Source organism: Saccostrea cucullata, unplaced genomic scaffold, assembly GCF_032062105.1.
Source record: "Saccostrea cucullata isolate Sc308-1 unplaced genomic scaffold, CSIRO_AGI_Scuc_v1 ctg785, whole genome shotgun sequence".
NCBI lineage: Eukaryota > Metazoa > Mollusca > Bivalvia > Ostreida > Ostreidae > Saccostrea > Saccostrea cuccullata.
In genome coordinates this window covers 93,871-113,254 of record NW_026918257.1, presented here as the reverse complement: position 1 = coordinate 113,254, position 19,384 = coordinate 93,871, and the positions used below count along the sequence as shown (strand labels likewise).

The window sequence follows — 19,384 nt, the reverse complement described above, 5'->3', positions numbered from 1 at the left end:
ATGTTTTTCTTTACTGAAGACAAGCTGCGTCCTTATGTAAGTCAGGATTTCCTCTGATATTCTTGAAAAAAATCAAAGAATGCAAATATAAGTAATAAACAACGATTATTCAGTGAACATGGCATTATGAATAGCAATAGCTCTGCTGGCATATTTTCCATGATGCGCTAGCGCGCATCATGGAATATGCCAGCAGAGCAATTGCTATTCATAACGCCATGTTCACTGAATAACGTTGTTTATTTCTTAAGTAATGCGTCCGGCGTCCGTCCGTCTGTCTGTCTGTCCGTCTGTAAACAATTTTTCAAAACGCTACTCCTCCTACAATTTTAGTTTGATTTCAGTATAACTTGGCACACAAGTAGACTACACTAAGATACATAGAATAGTGCATCGGTTTTTGATTTCGATGAACGGTGTTGCCATGGTTACTAAAAATAGAATTTTCTGTGAAATTCGTTTAAAACGCTACTCCTTCTACAGTTTTGGTCTGATTTCAATATAACTTGGCACACAAGTAGACTACACTTAGATACATAGAATAGTGCATCGATTTTTGATTTCGATGAACGGTGTTGCCATGGTTACTAAAAATAGAATTTTCTGTGAAATTCCTTTAAAACGCTACTCCTTGTATAGTTTTTGTCTGATTTCAGTATAACTTGGCACACAAGTAGACTACACTAAGATACATAGAATAGTGCATCGGTTTTTGATTTCGATGAACGGTGTTGCCATGGTTACTAAAAATAGAATTTTCTGTGAAATTCCTTTAAAACGCTACTCCTTCTACAGTTTTTGTCTGATTTCAATATAACTTGGCACACAAGTAGACTACACTAAGATACATAGAATAGTGCATTGGTTTTTGATTTCGATGAACGGTGTTGCCATGGTTATTAAAAATAGAATTTTCTGTGAAATTCCTTAAAAACGCTACTCCTTCTACAGTTTTTGTCTGATTTCAGTATAACTTGGTACACAAGTAGACTACACTTAGATACATAGAATAGTGCATCGGTTTTTGATTTCGATGAACGGTGTTGCCATGGTTACTAAAAATAGAATTTTCTGTGAAATTCCTTAAAAACGCTACTCCTTCTACAGTTTTGGTCTGATTTCAATATAACTTGGCACACAAGTAGACTACACTAAGATACATAGAATAGTGCATCGATTTTTGATTTCGATGAACGGTGTTGCCATGGTTACTAAAAATAGAATTTTCTGTGAAATTCCTTAAAAACGCTACTCCTTCTACAGTTTTGGTCTGATTTCAATATAACTTGGCAGACAAGTAGACTACACTAAGATACATAGAATAGTGCATCGGTTTTTGATTTCGATAAATGCTGTTGCCATGGTTACTAAAAATAGAATTTTCTGTAAAATTCCTTAAAAACGCTACTCCTTCTACAGTTTTTGTCTGATTTCAGTATAACTTGGCACACGAGTAGACTACACTAAGATACATAGAATAGTGCGTCGGTTTTTGATTTAGATGAACGGTGTTGCCATGGTTACTAAAAATAGAATTTTCTGTGAAATTCCTTTAAAACGCTACTCCTTCTACAGTTTTGGTCTGATTTCAATATAACTTGGCACACAAGTAGACTACACTAAGATACATAGAATAGTGCATTGGTTTTTGATTTCGATGAACGGTATTGCTATGGTTACTCAAAATAGAATTTTCTGTGGAATTCCATAAAAACGCTACTCCTTCTACAGTTTTTGTCTGATTTCAAAATAAGTTGGCACACAAGTAGACTACACAAAGATACATAAAATAGTGCAATGGTTTTTGATAAGTACAAACCAGTAGAGCTACAGTCTCGACAGAGACTTCTGGTTTAAAAAGTAGGTCAAACTCCAAGTTCAAGGTCAAAGATGTTGGTATCCAATGAAAGGTCTTCTCACAAGGATTAGTCAAGGTATAATAATAGTATGAAAGGCCCTAGCCCTTACTGTTCAAAAGTTATGGCCGAGGTTCAAAGTTTTTAAAGTACATTAATCTCCAAGGTCAAAAGGTCAAAGATGTTGGTATCCAATGAAAGGTCTTGTCACAAAGTACACATATGGAAAGTATAAAAGCCCTAGCCCTTTCTATTCAAAAGTTACGGCCAAAGTACAAGTTTAAAAGTGTGTCAAACTCCAAGGTCAAGGTCAAATTTGATGGTACCCAAAGAAAGATCTAGTAGTAAGGAACACACATTTGAAATATGAAAGTCATAGTTCTACTAAATCAAAAGTTATGAGCAAGGTTAAAGTTTTTGCAGACAAACAGACGGATGGAAACGACAAAACCTTTATACCCCTGATTCTTCGATTATGGGGGCATGATAAGAATTCCCTGGCAAACACGTATTTTACTGTGTATTATAAAGTGAATGTCATTATGTCAAAAGCCTTCAAATACATGTTTCGGACTAATGTGACCTTGTTATTTTTGATGAAATCATAGAATTTTATTTTAAGACAAGCTAGAATAAAATGGTTTCATTTATGAAACACTAGCAGTCACATATTATCAGAGGGGAGGAGGCGGGGGCGGATGGGGGGCTGCCCCCTTTTTTTGCAGACTTTTTTTAAATAACAGGTTCATTGAAAGTTAAGTCCCCTTACATCTAAGAATTTACACTACTGGACTTGCTTCAAATGCTGGATTTGACAAACATTTTCTAGATGAGTAACCAGGTTAAAGATTTCGGAGCAGATCTCTCCCAAGTAACAAGAAGACCTACCATGACAATACTTGCAAGAAGATAAGCTGAGGATCAAGTTTCTAAGTAAGCTCTTAAATTTGGGCATCAGCTTGTGCCTATATAATAAAAAAAAATCAGTCACAAATGCAATTTTTTAAGTCGCCATACAATTTTTAAGTTATTTAAATGCATGTATTAAACAATATAGGGGTGATTACTAAAACACAAATAGGTGACCTGAAGAAAACACATGTCCATTGCTAAAAAAGAATTCCTCTTTTTGTAAAAATTTCTTTTCGCTTCTTCAGAAAAAATATAAATTGCTAAAAATGTATAAACAAACAAATTCTGGAATTCGATGATAGCCAAGTCAATTTAAAATGGTCTTCAATTTGGCAACTAAATTAGTTGCTAATTAAGAGCCCTGAGGATGCAAACTACAACACATGCTTCAGATGCTGGATCTGACCTACATCTTCCAGATATAGTTGACCTGGGGAAAGTTTTTGGAGCAGTTTCATTCTAAAGTATTTATTTGTGCTATTAGACAAAACTTGCATGGATGATACATCTATGTTTGCACACTTTGACCAACATTTTCCGGATGGATGACCAAAATAGAAGTTTAAAGCAGCTCCATTCACAAGGAACTTTTAAGACATAACTGAAGCAAAACTTGTATGAATGATTCATCTAAGGATGATCACTGCTAGATTATGAATTTATTGTGGGACATGTGCAACTTGTTGGAGTTTATCTTACAACATTTGTTGAGGTGAGCTCTGTAATCTCTGAATAATTACCTTAAATTGGTACCTTTATTTTGAGTTTACATCTCTGTGTGTAGCCTTGTCTTGAAATAAAGCCCCAAAATAAATTTGAGGTCTTTCCTAGAATGTACATAAACATGTAGGTTTTAAACAAATCTTCGGTAAAAGAGCATCGTCAAATTATAAAACCATTCCCCAAAGTAAATAATATCTCTCGTGATTTCAGTTTTATTAAACAAACAACTAAGAACAAAGTAAAATAATCCTCCAAAACCTCAGTGTCACAATTCAATAAATAGATACAAATATAGAAATAATCTCAACAATACAATTATATAAAACATGTTTTAAAAAATAATTAAAAAAAGATCACAGAAAATGTAATCTAGCTGTTTTAATTTTGTCTGCTATATTGCCCACAACTATTTTATGGTCACCATGAAACTTTTGACTTATATTTTTCCTTTAAGCAGAACTGTTTTACAGAATCATACACTAGTGTGGCTTGGAATGAAAATATAATGTTTTGCAGCAATCTGGGGCGAAGTCCCTTGGTAAAAAATTTAAGAAACCCTTCATCTCTGTAGATATTCCTGGCAGCCTCTTGAATACTGGCCTGCTTCAGCTGAAAGTTTTTTGCATCATTAAAAAAAATAATATAAAATTGCTAAATCATGCATATCATTATTCTTTCTGAGATCAATTTACTTGTAGAACAAATAAAATCAAGGCACATATTCCACATCACTTCATCTTGTTAATTAAATCATTTTCAAATCAAATCTTTCTCCCCATAAAGGAGGAGTGGTTTATGGGGAGTGGTGCGGATAAAACCCTTGGCTAGCCAGATCATTTTTTTTTTTCTGGGACTCTTCTATTTAGCTTAAAATCTATCTGAAAATTTCTTAAATTTTCCTTGTTTTTGGTAAGATCGATTCAAGTTAGTTCAAATGAAGGTGTTTTACCTGTGCTCTTGTAGTAGTAATGGAGAGACCATTTGTGACAGTAGCTACTCCAAATCCTGATATTATGCCACTGGCACTATTCCTCAGCACCCGAGAAGTCTCAGGGTACATACTGGCCAAGATACCTATATACAATAAAAAAACAACTCTTACAATTATTTTATATGCAAACTATTATATTTATATTAGATCTGACCCAATTGACCTTTGACGTCAAGAGCAATTTTTGGATGATTTTAAAGTTGAAGGGAACCAAGTTGGATCTCAGGGTACATACTGGCCATGATACCTATACAATAAAAAGCAACTCTTACAATTATTTTATACGCAAACTATTATATTTATATTAGTTAGTCAAGCAAAGATTTCTCAAGATATTTCTATGGCCAGATTGACTCTTGAGACCTCAAAATGTATACCTGGTAGTATAGTCCTTACTTCTCAGGAAACCAGAGTTCCAAATAAAATGATATTAAAAGAATTTTCTCAATAATTATAGGAAACAGAAGTCTTAGTGAATATCTTTCTGATATTGTGTTAAACTGAGTGATTACAGTTACATGTAATCAATTTTGGATATTAGATACTCCCCAGAGAGATGCATGCTTTCATATTTAAAGGAAAACATCTATATGAACATGTATATTGCAAATAAGATACTGGGTATAATTTTATTTACATACTTTGTTGACAAACTGGTATACAAATATAATGAATATAGTGAGGTAAAGTTGCTAGTCCTTAGGACTTTGCTACAACAATTTTACTTCCTGTTTTTACCTGAGACAAATTCAAATGATGACCACCACAAGGCACTATGAACTCCATTGTACATCATCACCAATGGTAGAGATCTCCAAAACCCCTTAAATCCATGTCTATTTCCCACATCTTTGATGACTGAACTCTCCAATATCCACCGTCCCCCATGTCTTATTTCTTTAGGGTACCGCAGAGGCTGGAGACTTTTCAGGATCTGGACCTCTTGTTGACTTGTGGCCTTCTTTGTTAGCAGAATGACGTGTCGGTTTATGAGATCAAATGGACAGATTATGAAGGAGGCGGTGCAGGAGGCAGTGAACCCAGCTATAGAGGGCTGGGACGTTAGTTCTCGCACACCCTCGTAAATACTGAAATAGGTCAGAGAGGACAGAATCTGTCCAAACACTCGGAATGTTACACCTCTCAGAAGTCCACTTATTCCCTGCCGTCGAAATATCTTGACAAATGTATCTGTTACGTTTTTGTATATCTTCTCTTTCTCTGGAACAAAAAATCACAACACTTAAAAAATTGATTTGTCAGTTAGTCCATATGAAAGTCCCCTAAGAGACGTACGACCATGCTAGATTTTTTTTTTAGTGTGAGACTTCATCATTGATATTGGTAATTTCAGACCAATTGCATTTATTCACAGTGGTGTTAATTACTACAAAGATATATATACATAATTATTAACAATAGGTAAAGGTGACAAGTACAAGCCATATACCACTTTGCTGCTGCTGGAGAATTGTGACCTTTTGAAATGGGTAGTAGACCACCCTCATGGCACAGTTTGCAAGTGTCATCGTGGGATAGTATTTGTACAGATCCAGCATGTGCATTCCTATGATATTGGGGCGGTGGACCGCTCGGATTCCCTGGATGGGGAGCCATAGGATCCTTAGATGGCAGTCCCTTTCCTGATACCATGTTGTTGGTCTTTTATGTACAACGACTCTATAGATGTATGCCAGTAACTTCCAAAATTCCATGCAGCATGTAAAACTGCCCAGTCTGTATCTGAGGGTCATTTTTCAATGTTTTCCCTTTTAGCCATTTATACGTGTATTTTCATATTCTGGAAATTATCAAAAAAATTGTGTTCGTCACAGCACTGCAATGTACACCTCGATTTGCAATATAGCAATTTTTATAATGTAGAATAACACTTAAAACCACATTTTGCAATGTCATACATGGATATATAATAAAAGCATCTAAGCAGAAAAGGATGAATCTTTTTTATGATTTTTATTGGAGTGAGCATGATTGATATTCTCCTCAACATAAAGTATACATTCTCATACTAGATGGAGAAAGAATAAAGAAAAAGCCATACTCCACTCTAAATCATATTTTATTTGTGAGATAAAACTAACAGATATGTCATTGATTGCAAAGATCATATATATATACTCAGAACAATTACTTATTAAACAGACTTTTAAACTACAGATGAAATGAAACAAAAAGCCCAAGGACCAAAATGCTCACCTGAGTAACTTTGGCCTCGCAGTTCTTCACCAGAGACTTTCCCCCCTTGTAATACCTATATTGTGGCCCCAACCTACCCCTTGGGGGTCATGATTACCCAGGATGTTTCCACATAGGTTTCAGCTTTTCTGACCCAGTGGTTCTTGAAGAGAAGATTTTCAAAGATTTTTTCCTAAGTAATCTTTCAATTTTTAATAAAACTTGGATTCCCTATTGTGGCCCTCAGCCCTACCTCTTGGGGTCATGATCTTAAAAATTTAGAATCTACACTATACCAGGATGCCTCCACATATGCAACCTTTCTGGTACATTGGTTTTTGAGAAGAATTTTTTTTTTGCCCTTACTTACCCTATTTCTGTCTTTTCTTGATTATTTCCCCTTGTAAGGGGGCTTAGCCCTTCATCTTAACAATTTAAACTCAGCTTCAGGATGCTATATACCAGCTTTGTTTAAAATTGGCCCCGTGGTTTTTGAGAAGAAGTTGAAAATGTGAAAAGTTTACAGACTGATGGATGAAAGGCAATCAGAAACTTTCAGATAAGGTCAGCTAAATTAGTGAAGAGAAGGAACATGCAGAAATTGATCTAAAAGAAAATCTACAAACAATGCAAATCTGTGAACAGGGCAAACACATGATTCCATAGAAATTTCAAAATAAGGAAAAATAACATTTTAAAAAAGTAGGTCAATCTTCAACATTCAAAGTCACAGGGTAAAAAATCATTGTATATTTTAGAAAGGTTCTTGTCTCAGGTAACATATATGTGTAGTATGAAAGCTTCTTTTATCTTTCAAAAGTTATACAGTGGAGCCTCATTTATCCGGATGCTTTGGTTCCTAGTCAATTGCCCGGATATGTGAAGCGTCCGGATATCTGAATTACCCGTTAAACAAAACAAAAATATTTTTTTTAAAATCTGTTCCAATGGAAAATCGTCCAGATACTGAAGCATCTGGATATCTTTCAAAAGTTATATTCAATTTTAAAGTCTAAATATTAAAATTTTTGAAAAGTAGCACAAGGTCAAGGTCAAGAGGTAAAAAAAACATAGCATACTTGGAAAGGTCTTGTCACAGGCATATCATGAAGGCCCTGTCTCTTCTCATTCAACAATGACCAAGGGTTAGAGTTTTTGTGACAGACGTAATAGACAGACTGATAAACGGACAGATAATTGAGAATTTAATGTCCCCTTGCTTTCGCTAAAGCTGGGGACAAAATTTATCATGATTACAAATGGATACCTCCAACTTGATTATTTTAAAAAAAAACATTGCTGCATCAAATATACCATGCAGTACTTCACATGAAGTTTTAGAGCATTCGATACTAATGTCACTGACCTTGAACACTTGAACATACCCCAAAATTTAATGAAAGACTCGATCCAGATCATACTTTTGCATAAGTATGAATTTCTAATGTATTCCTATCATAAAGTATAGCAGAGACTTGTTAAAGTGACCTTGACCTTGCACAAATTACCCTATGTCAAAGTCATAACACATCCTAAGGACAAAAGTCATCTTCAGGTGAAGCATTCTCCAAGGTTTATCCAATAAAGAGTTTATAGAAACACTTTAGCATCTTTTTTAAGTGACCTTGAAATCATACAAGTGACCTGGCTCAAGGTCATGACATGCCCTCAGGTCATAAGTAATATGAATTCCATATTTTTTTCCTTAAGAACATTTTTAAGTACACAAAAAATATTTACTATTCCTGGCACAGACAGTAAAGGTTAATAAAGGTTATATATATTAAATGTCCCACTCTCAGGTGAAGGAAGTTTTATATGTCATTTGAATTCTCAAAATTGCAATTTTTATACATTTAAAGTTATGGATTTGTCTATACAAATTATACACTTTTTCTGCCAGTGACCTTGCCCAGATAGCCTTATGTCAAGTCCAAGACTCTCATAAGAGCAGGTGTTCTACTTTTTTTTAATTTGTCAATTGAATTTACGAGCATTGAGAGTATTTTCCCTAATATTAGTGGGAAAGGAACTTGTTTAAATCAACACCAAATTTTACTCTTATGGCCAATGGAATCTTGTTATTAATAATATTAATTCTAAACTGACTACAGGTCACTGTCAAGTTATATCCGTGGCCAGTAGCAATTAAGCTGCATCATAACGACAAAGCCGAATGGAAATAAGAATTATTATATAATAACAATATTCAGATATTGTCACCATTTCTAGTTATAATCCTGACACTAATGTTAGCAATGCCCAAGCAAGGGGGAGATAACTTTCCAGATTTCCTCAGCCTCGTTTTGATTCCGTATCAAAAAAGAGCTTAAAAAGTGAATACATTTTCCCTCGTGTTTTCAAGCGTTTTGACGACCTTTCTATGAAGTTTGAATGCCCCCTTTACCAACCCTGAATGTTTAAGTATGGCGCGATTTGTTTTAAAAATAGATTGAAAAATTTAAAAATCTCTAATTTTCATATACGGACGAGTACAGTGTCAAAACATGCAAAAATAACTTTTCTGATATACCACTACAAATGCATATCACTTACAGGCAAGTATTCAACCGTTCTTGTTCGCCACACGAATTTTCTAAGGCCTACTGGAGCAAATTCGGATTGTAAGCCAGCCAACACGTGTGTAGAAAAAATGTACACAACGTGAATTGAACGTCTGATGGTCTGTTTACTAATTTGTCAAGTGATACAATGTTATATTCTTGTTTTTGAACTATCCTGAAGCATTTTAATAATGAAATTCCGTTCAAAGACTATTTCGTGCCCGAAAACGAAAGTAGGGTTCATCTCAAAGTGAACAAGAATAAATTTCAAGATTGACTTACATTGGTGAAGAAAACAGTGAAAGTCAAATGAAAATTCATTTATAATCATACTTTGATTTTTCTTGCTAAGTTTATTTCTTTAAATGACAACACAGCATACGAATAATGAGACATAAGCTATTCTGTATAAATAAAGAAAACAAAGGAAGACAACTCTTGCATTTCACATTCTGTGTCATATTTTCTTCTATGTCTCAACAGTGGCACTAGAAAATTATGAAATTTTAGATAAAATTAACAAACTGGTACATAGGTTATATTCTAAAATTGTTTTGATCTAGTATTCCTGCATTATCTGCTTTTAATCTGCTGATGTACACTTTCCAATCATTTTCCTCGGAAAGATGGATAACTCTGTAAGAATTCTGCATTTTTTAAACATTCATTAAAAGCTCAATTTTCACCCGATTTAAGAAATGATTTTTGATATGGAATCAGTGGGTCATACTTTACACAATGGACATAAAAAACTAACAATTTTTTGACTCTTTAAAAATCATTGGGCATTGCTACTAATGTAGACCTATCGATTATTTTTGTAACATGGACTTACCTGCAAAAATATTTTCTCCCACCTGGCACATCAAATTATATAAGTTGAAATATTAAAACATAACACAAGCTGCATTTAAAAAGGATTTGATGCCGATCCCGAACTTGAATAAGCATTTAATGTCTGCATGAATGAGTTTGTATTTCGATTGTAAAACAGAGGCCCATGGGCCAAAAACGCTAACCTGTATTTGAAGGTCGACTGAGGTTTTCATTGCCCAATGCTTCGCGCAGAAAAACAATTTCATGTTTATTATTTTTTTTACACTATTTCACATAATTTATCAAATTTAACCAAAAAAGAAAGAAATCCTTTGTTAAACAAGAGGTAATGTGAGCAATGATCACTAAATGATGCCCCGCCTCCTATATGATTAGTCAGCCCCCGGGCTGACTAGTTACGTTAGGATGAAACTGCAAGTGCGCTTGCGTTAAACGGAATTCTGGGAAAAAGTTTTGCACAATTTTCTCCAACCAGAGGGCGTGCTTCTTCACGCACACTCACGACCTCGATCTATTTATAGACTTCATGCATTGTTACCGGCCGCCAGGAGGCGGTCGGTTATATGATATGAAAGTTTTAAGTCGCCGTGCGTTTCTGCGGAGTTAGAACAATTTGAATAAAAAATATTTAACATTCATGTAATAGAAAATTAAGAAAGATTTTTTAAATGTTAAACAAAAACGCACAATAATCATAAAATTAAAATTTTATAAATATTGGGTTAAATGTTTCATCCAATCCTGATTGACAAACTCCGACGTAACTGAAGTGCGGAGAAATATATAAGCACACATGTTGGGCATAGTCTAAAGCAAGGGCCGCGTTATATACATGTATAAACAAATTTACTTTCTCTACTTCAACAGGATTTGTTGTATATATAATTTAAAATGACGTGTAAATATAAATATACAATGTACTTTAATACGGAAAGTTTTCAAAAATATGACTTAATCTTAGTTTATTATCAGACAGAATATTAGGAGATTTTTCTCCAACAGACAAGGACAAAGCGCGTTTTACAATATGCCAAGTCTTTTCCCGCCACATCTCACACGAAAACAAGATAGAGAAAAAAATGTAGTGGCGGATCTAGAGGGAATTTGGGGGTTTCAACATCCTCTGAGCGAGCGAGGAGCCCCACATAGTTGTTACGTTTTATTTAAAGTTAAACTGTCTCTAGTTAGATAAGTTTAAACGTTAGTTTTGATGGCTAAGTGTTAAAACTACTTAAACATCAAACTTCCGCCAGAGTTCGTTTGTACAAATGAAACTGAGTGCGCAGAGGACTATGAGTAAGTTGCTTAAATACATTGTACATGTAGCAATGTACAGGTATTATGTACTGAAGAAAACCCTGGAATGTCGCATTCAAATGTTTAATGTCATAGGGATATATATTAACAGATAAATATAAGAATTTATAGTTTCTAATTGTATTATGAAAGAATTAATTGGTTTGCGGCCGATTTTTGACGCTTGCGTCAATATGTTTCTTGTTCTTCGTAGTTCTGGACGAAAATTCATGACATAGACTGTTCAGCTTCTAGATGGGATATTTGTCAGTATTAAATGATACTATGAAAATATTTCATTGCTTCTAATAGAAGACAAGTACATTTATTCCCTCAATCGCCATTGGAAGCCGAAGATTTACATTTCTTCTGGATGCCTGATGCAAAACTCCCTCGATCAATATTCAATACCTTGCATAAGACATGTACGGGTCGGAATTCACACAACAATCCACTTGCCACAAAGGTACCAAAATAGTAAAAAAAAAAAAAAAAAGATCAATTTCTTTTCACTCTAATGATGGAAGTTATGAAAACATCAGAAGACCACTGTGAGACATTTAAAAATTCTTATAATTTACATGATGATAGACATGTAAGTGCCGCTTGTGCACGTGAACCGCGCCCACATGTGAGAAATTGACCACAGTGGAAGTGCGATAGCCTGAGAGAACTGTGCTGATTTATAGACAGGGTCAACCCCCCCCCCCCCCATGAAAGGAGAGAGGGGGGAGATGGATTCCAGTTTTTTAAGCTATAGTTTTGCTATGATGGTAGACATCATCAAAGACATTGTGTGTACATGGATAAACATATTTGAATTTCCATTTTAAATTGTTTTCTGTGGCGTTCATTACTTTTTTGGAAGCAATTCTTTTCTTTCCTAATAACACTAAAATGGATGCTAAAACTTAGAAATGGAATTAAATATGCATGCAGCATGCCCCACCCCCCCCTCCCCCCTCCACATCATGCATTGCATCGAAATGCACAAATGAAAACTTAAAAACAAACTAACACAAAGTCTACCTTCCTTTTATTCATCAGAATCTATATCATTTTTATAGAATTTAACGTGATCTTAGTCGCCATGGTTGCTTTTGTTCATTTACCGGTATAAGATGAACTTTCTCTGATGTCTGCGCCGAAGAGAATTTATTGAAGATCATTGTAATGATCACGCAGAATTTTTCCTAAACTAAAATATATTAAGTATAGAGTTAACCCCCTGCCCCTTTTTCATTTTTTACGGACGCCATAACAAAGGTCATTCCATTTTACAAATATTTCATATTGTGGTGGTTTTCATGAATTCATAATTTTTCTTTAAAAAAATTATTCTATGCTTTATTATTTATTATGTATGTGGCATTATGTTACAAATAAGAAAACGATTACAAGAATTTAACTTTTCTTACAATGGCATTTATTATATTTAAGGAACACAACATGGTGGATAGATCAAATCATAAACCATTACAAAACAAGAGAGAAACTTTCTGTATTCCAGTGGCTGACAGTCAGCTTTTTTAAAAAAGCTAACCTTGTTTATATAATGGCAAAGTCGATGTTTTGCTCTGAAAGACCAAAAATAAGTGTCAGATCAAAAAGTAAAATAGGAGAGTTAGATGCACAGTGGCATTATGCTATTAAGAATCTGTGAAAGTATCATTAAATTTTATTCAGTGGTATAGGAGAAGTTGTGGATATAAGAGATGGATACCCTTCAGTATCATAGAAAGAATGGTAGTACCTATGTATGTTTTGCCGTGGGAAACCCGAAATATGGGTACGTGCGATCAAAAAGTAAAACAGGAGGTGCATAATGGCACTATGTCACAAAGATACTTGAAGTCGCTTTAAATTTCATTCAGTGGTATAACTATAAGAGGAATTGCGGATAAGAGATAGGTACCCCAAAGCGTAACAAAGGGACTGACGGACGGACCTACAGACAGACGGACATCTTGATCACTATATACCCTCCCACTTTTCAAGCGGTGGGGGGGGGTATAAAAATTCTAACTACAATTTCAACTGATTTACTTATTGATTATTAGATGTAATTCGTAAAAGTGTGTTTCTGACGTTATGATTAACAGAGTTCTTAATTAAGAAGAAATTTTTAACACATGCAGGAAGTTCAAAGGCTCCCCCCTTCCCACTCTCCATCCTCCATTATAAAAAAAAATTTGAATTCATCACTACATGGTTTATAAAAAAGCAAGTTACGTTATCAAAAAAATAAAATATATTACGAAGCTCACCTCAACAAATGTTTTCTATAAGAAAAGCAGATCTAACATCATATTTATGCCCCCGGATCGAAAGATTCCTGTCTGTCTGTTGTCAGCTTTAACCCAGCCCATAATTATTGAGCTGTCAAGGGTAAGTGTATACCACTTCAGTCCACGTTCCACCCCAGAACTGTGTAACAATCGGGGGCATAGTGTTTCACAAACACATATTGTTTTTTTCTAATACTGTTGAGAAGCTACAGAACTGTAGTTCTCCGAAAAATATAAATATGGACAGATCTGGTCGTCTATCCCAATTTTTTCAGATCAGCGAGCTACAGATCTGCAGCTATAATACTAGTACTAGTACCAAATAATCTGTCATCCTGGTTTCAGTTTGATATCCTTGCAAGTTTATTGTTGATAGGACTTACAGTTAGTTGGCAATGGATCTGCACCAAAAACTTTAAACTGGGGCCACCTTAAAAAATTGTTCGGTTGCACTCTCCCGACGGACTGACTGAAAATGGTCCGACTCAAAATTTTTGTTTTACAGTCCATGACAAGATATTTTTTTATTAACGGTAAACGCAGTTTCGGAGGTATATAGTTTCTGCCCTGTCCGTCCGTTTGTCTGTCTGTATGTATGTATGAATGTATTTCTGTCTGTTTGTTTGTCCGCAAAAACTTTAACCTTGCTAATAATTTTTGACTGGGTGGGACTTTGCTTTCATATTTCAAAGGTGTATTCCTTGTGACAAGACCTTTCTTTGGGTACCACCCAATTTGACCTCTTGGGCTTGACCTTGGAGTTTTTTACACCAAACTTTAACCTTGACCACAACTTTTGAACGGTAAGGGCTACGGCTTTCGTACTTCATAAATGTTATCCTTGTGACAAGTTCTTTCATTAAAAAAAAACTTTAACCTTGACCATAACTTACATGTAGGAACGGTAAAGGTTACGGCTTTAATTTTTTCACATATGTAATCATTGTGACACGACCTTTCATTGGAAACCAACAACTTTGACCCTTTGACCTTGGAGTTTGACCTACTTTTATAAAACGAAAACCTTGGCAATAACTTTTGAACGGTAAGGGCTATGGCTTTCATACTTCACATATGTAATCCTTGTGACAAGACCTTTCATTGGATACCAGCAATCTTGATCCTTTGATCTTGACCCTGGAGATTGACCTACTTTTAAAAAACTTTGACCATGGCAATAACTTTTGAAGGGTTACGGCTTGCATACTTCCCATAGGTAATCTTTCTGACAAGGCCTTTCTTTAGAAACCAACAACCTTTATCCTTTGACCTTGATCCCGGAGTTCGTCCTACCTTTAAAAAACGTTAACCTTGGCCATAATTATTGAACAGGTGGTGCTAGGGTTTTATATTTCATATTTGTATTTCTTGTGAGAAAGCCTTACTTTGGGTATCAACATATTTGATTTGCATTTGAGAAAATTTAACCTTCGCTATGTTGCTGTACGGGGGAATCAGTGTTTCACAAAACATCTTGTTCTTTTTATTAATATTGTCCCCCGCTTTCGCGAAAGCGAAGGGACATTAAATCTCATTCGTCTGTCCGTCAGTCTGTCTAGCTGTCCGTCCGCCACAAAAACTTAAACCTTGCCCATAACTTTTGATTTAGTGGAGCTATGACTTCCAAATTTCACATGTGTATTCCCTGTGACAAGAAATTTCTTTGGGTACCACCAAATTTGACCTTTTGACCTTGACCTTTGAGTGTGACCCACTTTTACACAAAAATTCCAAACTTTTACTTTGGCCTTAACTTTTGAACGGTAGATACTAGGGTTTCATATTTGAAATTTGTATTTTTTGTGGCAAGACCTTTCATTGGATACCAAAAACTTTGACCTTTTGACCTTGACCTTGGAGATTTCCGTACTTATGAAAAACCTTTAACCTTGACCATAACTTTTGAATGGTAAGGTCTAGGGCTTTCATACTTCACATATGTAATTTTTGTGAAAAGACCTTTCATTGGATACCAAGAACTTTGACCCTTTGACCTTGAACTTGGAGTTTTAACTACTTTTAAAAAAAACTTTAACCTTGGTCACAACTTTTGAACGGTAGATACTAGGATTTTCATATTTCACATATGTATTTTTGTGGCAAGACCTTTTACTGGTTACCAACAACTTTGACCTTTTGACCTTGACCTTGGAGATTTACGTACTTATGAACAAGATGTGTTTGTAAAAACACTATGCGCCCGGCGGCAACAAAGTTAAAAAACATATTTTTAGCATATAGGTCACAGTCAACGTCACACAGTCATTGGTCATTTTCATTTGAAAGAACTTGATAAGTGAAGTAATCATACCAAATATGAAGTCTCTATCTCTCATCGTTCAAAAGTTATGGTGAAGGTTCCAAAAAAAGCTATTTTTAGCATATAGGACACAGTCAACGTCACAAGGCCATTGTCCTTGGTATCATGTGAAAAGGCTTAATTAGTGGAGTACGCAGGCCAAATATTAAGTCTCTATCTTTCTTCGTTCAAAAGTTATGGGGAAGGTTAAAGTTTGCCGTCAAAAAAGCTATATTTAGCGTATAGGTCACAGTCAAGGTCACAAGGTCATTGACCATTGGTGTCATTTTAAAGAACTTTATCAGTGGTGTATGTATACCAAATATGAAGTCTCCATCTTTTCTGGTTCAAAAGTTATGACAAAGGTTAAAGTTTGCAGAAAAAAACTATTTTTTAGCATATAGGTCACAGTCAAGGTCACAAGGTCATTTACCTTGGTGTCATTTGAAAGAGTTTAATTTAGTGGAGTATGCATATCAAATATGAAGTCTCTTTCATTCATGGTTCAAAAGTTATGAGGAAGGTTAAATTTTGCAGACAAACAGACAAACAGACAGGACAAAAACAATACACGCCTCGGATCTTTCGATGCGGGCGCATAAAAAACTTAAACCTTGACCATAACTTTTTAACGGTAAGGACCAGGGCTTTCATATTTCACATGTGTATTCCTTGTGACAAGACATTTCTTTGGGTACCACCAAATTTGACCTTTTGACCTTGACCTTGGAGTTTTAGCTACGTTTTTTAAAAACTGTAACCTTGTTCCCAACTTTTGAACGGTAGATACTAGGACTTTCGTATGTCACATATGTATTCTTTGTGGCAACAACTTTGACCTTTTGACCTTGGAGATTTCCGTACTTATGAAAAAACTTTAACCTTGACCATAACTTTTGAATGGTAAGGGCTAGGGCTTATATACTTCACATATGTAATCCTTGTGAGAAGACCTTTCATTGGATACCAAGAACTTTAACCCTTTGATCTTGACTTTGGAGTTGACCTACTTTTAAAAAAAACTTTAACCTTGGCCATAACTTTTGAACGGTTAGGGTTAGGGCTTTCATCCTTCACATATGTATTACTTGTGATAAGACCTTTCTTAAGAAACCAACAACTCAGACCCTTTCACCTTGGAGTTTGACCTACCTTTCAAAAATTTATCCTCGACTATAACTTTTGAACATGTGCTAGGGATTTTGTATTTCACAATCGTATTTCTTGTGAGAAAAACCCTACTTTGGGTAATAATATATTCCATTTGCATTTAAGAAAAGTTTAATCTTCGTTATGTTACCATACTTGGTCATCAGTGTTTCACAAACACATCTTGTTCCTTATATGGAGAAGAGATAGGGCTTTCATATTCGACATGTGCATTACCTGTGAGAAGATAATTCCGAGCATGCTATGATTTCTTACCCCATTGACGTTGACCTTCACGATTGACTTTATTTTTTTTTTTTAAATCAACTTCAATGATAATTTCTAAATAAATGACATGTGATAGGGTGTTCATATTAGACACAAGATGTCATAAAAAATAACATCTCACCCACAAAGACACCGAAAGCGGCAGACCACAAATCTTTGAATTTGCTTCTTCCTCTTATCACGTGAACAAATATGTTGAAACTTTCTGGAAAAAAGATTTTCCCATCTCCCTACCGACCCAATAGTTTACCCCGAGTCGGGAGAGGGCAAGCAAACAATTTATTTTAAAGATGGCTGGTCACTTCTTTGGAAAATGGAGCCCAGATCCAGTAGTCGAAGCAAGTCCGGTAGTGTCCGTATTCTTAAATGCATCATCCATGCAAGTTTGGTCCAGTTTGAGCTTATAACTAGTTACTTATGAATGGATCTGCTCTAAAAACTTTAAATAAATTGGTAAATCGTCTGGAAAATATAGGTCAGATATCCAGCATCCGAAGCAATTTTGGTAGTGTTATATTTGCACCATCTGTGCAAAATGGTTACAGGTAAAGTTTATTATATCCCCAGATGTACCCATCTATTTTCCGCAACTCTGTGCCATTGTGCACCTCCTACCGTGGTATTTTACTTTTTGAGCAAAATATGGACACTTCCATTTTTTCGCCCCGGTAAACGAAGTTTCGGGGGTATATAGTTTTTGCCCTGTCCGCCCGTCTGTCTGTCTATTTGTCCGCAAAAACTGAAACCTTGCCGATAACTGTTGACTGGATGGGACTATGGCTTTCATATTTCACAGGTGTATTCCTTGTTAGTTGTTACAAGACCTTTCTTTGGGTACCACCAAATTTGACCTCTTGACCTTGACCTTAGAGTTTGACACACTTTTACACCAAAATTCCAAACTTTTACTTTGGTCACAACTTTTGAACGATTGATGCTAGAACTTTCATACTTCATATATATATTCTTTTTGAAAAGACCTTCCATTGGATACCTTTTGACCTTGACTTTTGAGATTGACCTAATTTTAAAAAACTATAAGCTTGTTGGCCATAACTTTTGAACGTATGATGCTAGGACTTTCATTTTTCACATATGTATTCTTTGTGACAAGACCTTCCACTGGATACCAACAACTTTGACCTGAATTTGTCCTTGACCCTGGAGATTGACATACTTTTAAAAAACTTTGCAATAATAACTTTTGAACTGTTGATGCTAGGACTTTCATACTTCTCATATGTTCCTTGTTCCTTGTGACAAGACCTTTCACTGGATACCAACAACTTTGACCTATTGACCTTGACCCTGGAGATTGACTTACTTTTAAAAATCTTCAACCTTGGCCTTAAATTTTGAACGGTAAGGGCGGGGGCTTTCATATTTCACATTTGTAATTCTTGTGACAAGACCTTTCATTGGATACCAACAACTTTGACCCTTTGTCCTTGACCTTGGAGATTGATCTACAAATAAAAACGTGATCCTTAGCCATAACTTTTGAATAGGTGGTACAAGGGTTTTATTTTTCATATTTTATTTCTTTTGAGAAGGCCTTATTTAGGGTATCAACATGTTTGATTTGCATTTGAGAAAATTTAACCATCGCTATGATGCTACACGGGGGCAACAGTGTTTTACAAACATATCTTGTTTCTATAATGTTGAAGGGCATCCATCTCTTACCCGCAAATCGTCCTATACCACGTACTGAATAAAATATAACGATACTTTCACAGATTCTCTATTACATAATACCATTGTGCACCTCCTATTTTTTTTATCCGCGAAAGCGAGGGGACATTCGTCTGTAAGTCTGTCCGTCCGTCTGTCACAAAAACTTTACATAATTTCTGAATGAGAAGAGATCGGGTTTTCATATCTTACATGAATATTACCTGTGATAAGACCTTTCCAAATACGCCATGATTTTTACCCTAGACCTTACAAGATTTACCTACTTTAAAAAAAATTAGCATTACATT

At 35.2% G+C, this 19,384-nt stretch overlaps 1 protein-coding gene across 1 annotated transcript; it reads right to left on the bottom strand.

The window, feature by feature from the left end:
- Positions 1–3,689: 3,689 nt before the first annotated feature.
- LOC134260560 (solute carrier family 25 member 44-like) lies at positions 3,690–10,234 on the bottom strand. Its single transcript, XM_062743109.1, has 5 exons — positions 10,078–10,234; positions 5,933–6,283; positions 5,221–5,703; positions 4,441–4,565; positions 3,690–4,100 (listed from the first exon to the last, which is right to left on the bottom strand). The coding sequence occupies exons 2-5, from the start codon at positions 6,234–6,236 to the stop codon at positions 3,909–3,911; spliced, it is 1,104 nt and encodes a 367-aa protein (XP_062599093.1). The 5' UTR covers positions 6,237–6,283; positions 10,078–10,234; the 3' UTR covers positions 3,690–3,908.
- Between the last annotated feature and the right edge of the window lie 9,150 nt (positions 10,235–19,384).

What these genes read in the sequence shown, in the direction of transcription:
- LOC134260560 (XM_062743109.1), bottom strand. Translation starts at nt 6,236, where the DNA reads ATGACCCTCAGATACAGACTGGGCAGTTTTACATGCTGCATGGAATTT. An exon ending in ATCATTTGAATTTGTCTCAG is followed by an intron (nt 4,566 to 5,220) that starts GTAAAAACAGGA and finishes TATTGTATATAG; the next exon opens with GTATCTTGGCCAGTATGTAC. An exon ending in TTACTACTACAAGAGCACAG is followed by an intron (nt 4,101 to 4,440) that starts GTAAAACACCTT and finishes AAAAACTTTCAG; the next exon opens with CTGAAGCAGGCCAGTATTCA.